The sequence below is a fragment of the Orycteropus afer genome, unplaced genomic scaffold, assembly GCF_000298275.1.
Source record: "Orycteropus afer afer isolate SDZICR_OR568_19922 unplaced genomic scaffold, OryAfe1.0 scaffold00311, whole genome shotgun sequence".
NCBI lineage: Eukaryota > Metazoa > Chordata > Mammalia > Tubulidentata > Orycteropodidae > Orycteropus > Orycteropus afer.
This window is the reverse complement of record NW_006921898.1, coordinates 2,261,427-2,264,998: the sequence shown is the minus strand read 5'-3', so window position 1 is coordinate 2,264,998 and position 3,572 is coordinate 2,261,427. Positions and strand designations below refer to the sequence as shown.

The 3,572-nt window shown below is 45.3% G+C and overlaps 1 protein-coding gene across 1 annotated transcript in view; it reads left to right on the top strand.

Annotated features, from left to right (window-relative positions):
- The window catches only part of CCDC12 (coiled-coil domain containing 12), a 74,366-nt gene continuing 70,794 nt past the window's right edge, over positions 1 to 3,572 (top strand). The window contains exon 1 of the mRNA XM_007951751.2: positions 1 to 99. Within this exon, the coding sequence (XP_007949942.1) occupies positions 4 to 99 (96 nt within the window). The 5' untranslated portion in view covers positions 1 to 3. The remainder of the gene's footprint in view (positions 100 to 3,572) is intronic.

Sequence of the window (3,572 nt, the reverse complement as noted above, 5' to 3'; positions counted from 1 at the left end):
AAGATGGCGGCGGCTGCAACCGGTGTCGGCCGGCTAGAAGAAGAGGCGCTGCGGCGGAAGGAACGGCTGAAGGCTCTACGGGAGAAAACTGGACGCAAGGTGGGGAATGGGGAGTGAGGGCTGCGGTGAGAGCAGCCCATATTTGGGTTCTGGAATAGGTAGGAGGACAGTGGACCACTAGGTAAAGGCAACTTGCCGAGCTTGCGCATGCGCCTGGGTCTAGCGCATGCGCGGGGGTCGGTACCCACCTACTAAGGCTGGTGGAAGCCGGCGCAGGACTCTTCCAGTGCTAATGCAGTCGTCGCGCATGCGTAGATGGGGGTTTCAGATAGCGTCTGTCTGGTGTTGCGTGTTTGTGGCAAGCACTTCTTCCATTCTCAGGTGCTCCTTAGGTTGTTACACGTGACTTGTTCAAGCCTAAATGCTCTGAATCTTCCGTTTCCCCATGGCCTGGCCTCTCACCCCTAATCTCGATTGTCAGGGTGTGGGCGACCTTCCCCTGTCCTCTAGCTCACCTTGGTTGGGGCGGCAAGGGACTGTTCTGGACGTGCAGCTGAAGTAGTCGAATGTAAAAATCTAGAAGAGAAGACCCCCTCTACATCAAGGTGGACCATAGAGAGAGAAAGAAGAGGGTGTTTAGTTCGTTCCCAGGTATCTCGGGATAAACCTCACTGTCCTATCAGTTGCCAAACTCCTAAGTATTTTTCCTTGCTCTCATTTGACACCAAAATGGTGTGGTTATATTTTTACTTTATTCATTTTTTCGAAATAATTGAGGATAACTCTGAAATTCGCTCCCCGTGTGCAGACCCTGTTCTTGTCACTTGGAGCTGTGGGACTTGGGCAAAGCAAATTGCTTCATTTCCCTGAGCCCTGGTTTTGTTTCCTCCGGTATGGGATAACAACCTTTATTCTTTCATTCTTAGTTTTTTTTTTTTTTTTTAATTGTGATTTGGGTGAAAGTTTACAGAGCAAATTCACTTTCCATACAGCAGTTCACATACACTTTGTCTCATGACAGTGACCACAATTTACCACAATGCAACAGCTCCCTTCCCACTTCCTCCCCATAGTTACCTCTTCCCTGTGTCCATCGCTCCATGCACTCCTGCCCCCTGAGCTGTCTACCTGTGCATAAGCAGCCCTTCTTTGTCCCATGATTGTTCTCTCCAAGGAGTGTATCTACCTCAGGTAAATGTTCAACTCATATGCCTGTCTTTTGTTTAGCTGGAAACTACAGGTGTGGGTTCAATTCCAGACCTGAAGGGCAGCTAGGGGCCATAGCCTCAGCAATTCCACCAGGCTCTATCGGACCGGCAAACTTGGTCCCCTCTCACTGGGTTATTTTGAGATCTAATGGAATAATCTGTGTGAAAGGACTATAGAGATGAGGGAGGGCCAAGATTGTTGATTTTGCTGTAGTTGGATGGGTGAAAGCTGTTCTGAATTCTACAAAGTATTAAATATCTAGACTGGAAGAAGGTGAGGGAAAACTCAAACCAAAACTCACTACCATCAAGTTGATTCTGACTCACAGTGACCCCCTTTGGGTTTCTGAGACAATAAATCTTTATGAAAGTAGATTGCCCAGTCTTCCTTCTGCAGAGTGGCTGTTGGATTTGAACTGTCAGCCTTCTGGTTACCAGATGCCTTGAGCACTATGCCACCAGAGCTCCTTGGGGGAAAACTAGGGCTCCGCTTTTCACCTTTTAAAAATCTGGGTGATGAGTCTGGCTTCTACTTTCTTTTCTTCTTGGCTGTCCTGTGTCCTGTGGGAAAGCAAAAGGGGAAGAAATAGTGAAAGCTAGCCAGGTTGGCTTTGGCTTTTGCTTTTGCTTTTGTTGGCAGCTGTCTGCCCTCTCAGACAGTTCTCCCCACAAACTGCCTGGTCCAGGGGAGCTCAAACAGTGATCCACCTGAAGTTTCTGCTTGGATTTAGGGCCTAGATTATTGAGTCTGGGTTTGTGATCAGAAAACAGGGGGCAACATCTTGAAGGCCCATTGCCATGGAAAGGTGAGAAGGATTCCCCATACTATCAGGAGAACTGTCCCAAAGGGATTCTATCAGTGGGATGAAAGTATGGACTGATTGTTTTAATTGAATTAAATCTCATAGTTCTGGCTTCAGAAAGCTCCTGGCTGTGAACTTGTTTCTGAAAAATGTGCAGTTAGAAATCAGATGGCTTCTCCATTGGAATTGAGAGCTCACTAGTCCTTGGAGTTTCCTTGTATTCTCTTTAAGAAACAGGAGTTATCCTGAAGCCTCAGTTTTTACTCCATGAGAAGCGTTATCCTTTTCTTGGCATGCCTCTACTATTCAGGAGCTCCTGATTTTCTCCACTGTATCTGAGGACTGCTGTGAGTCAGAATTGACTCGATGGCAGTGGTGTTTTATTTTTTGTTTTTTTCAAAATAGTTCCTAAACTGCAGTGTCAATGGTGAAATCAGTGGCAGGTGGTAAAGTGGCATTTGGTTTGGTTTGAGACAGTTTATTGGAGTTGGGAATTCATACTGAGCACCTGCTGTACACCAGGCATTCAGGCACTAGGGCTTCAACAGTGACCAAAACATACAGAAGTTTCTGTCTTAAAGTGCTTCCATTTAGCAAATAATCGAGCGAAATACTGTATATCCATTGTTTGATGGAAATAGTGGTAGGAGAAAAGAAGGTGCATGAATAATTTCTTTTACAAGGATCAGCACAAAGCTGGTTCCTCTGAGGCAGAAGTTAAAGATGTCCCAAATACCCAACTTTTCCAAACTGCTATACCACTTTATCATCTCTAACACCAACTACTCCTCCTCGCCTCAGTACTCTCCGTCCTGTCTTCTAGTTCTGTAATTTGCTGCAGCATCTCACAGAACTGACAGAGCATCAAGAAAATGGCTTATGGAGGCTGATAAGTCCCAAATCTGTGGCTCAGGAGTCAGAATTGAGGTTTTTCCTGACTTACATAGTGGCAGGGGCTGAGAAACCCAAATCAACAGGTCACATGACAGCCTGCTGACTCACCAGACTGTGGAAGCAGGTGAATCAGGTCAGACAATAATCTACTGGCTCAAGTTTCAAGAACTGATGATGATGAACCAGATGCAGAATCCAGAGCAAGAGAGAACTTTGCCAGAGCATTCATATGTATTGGATGCAGACCATAACCTCAATGAAATTCCCCTTAATTGAGCAAGGGTGTGAAGGGTGATGACTGGGGTAAGTAAGGGTGGTGACTTGAGTTACACCCTCTAGTAAGGCAGTGACTCAAGATACATCCCACCCTAGTCCTGCTGATTAACATAACGGACATCTCACCCCCAAATGGGACCATAACCACAGGCAAAAGAGGCACATCACAAAATGGAAGATAATTACATCATTATACAATTGTCAAATTAGATAATTAAATAACTGCCAAACTACTAAAAATAATAGCCCAGTCAAGTTGACACATAACTTTATTTATTTATTTATTTATTTATTTATTTTACCGCCTGGTCATGCACCGTCCTCACGATCCTTGCTGTGCTTCAGGCCATCATTGCAGCCACTGTGTAAAATGCTTCAGGGCTATTTTTTT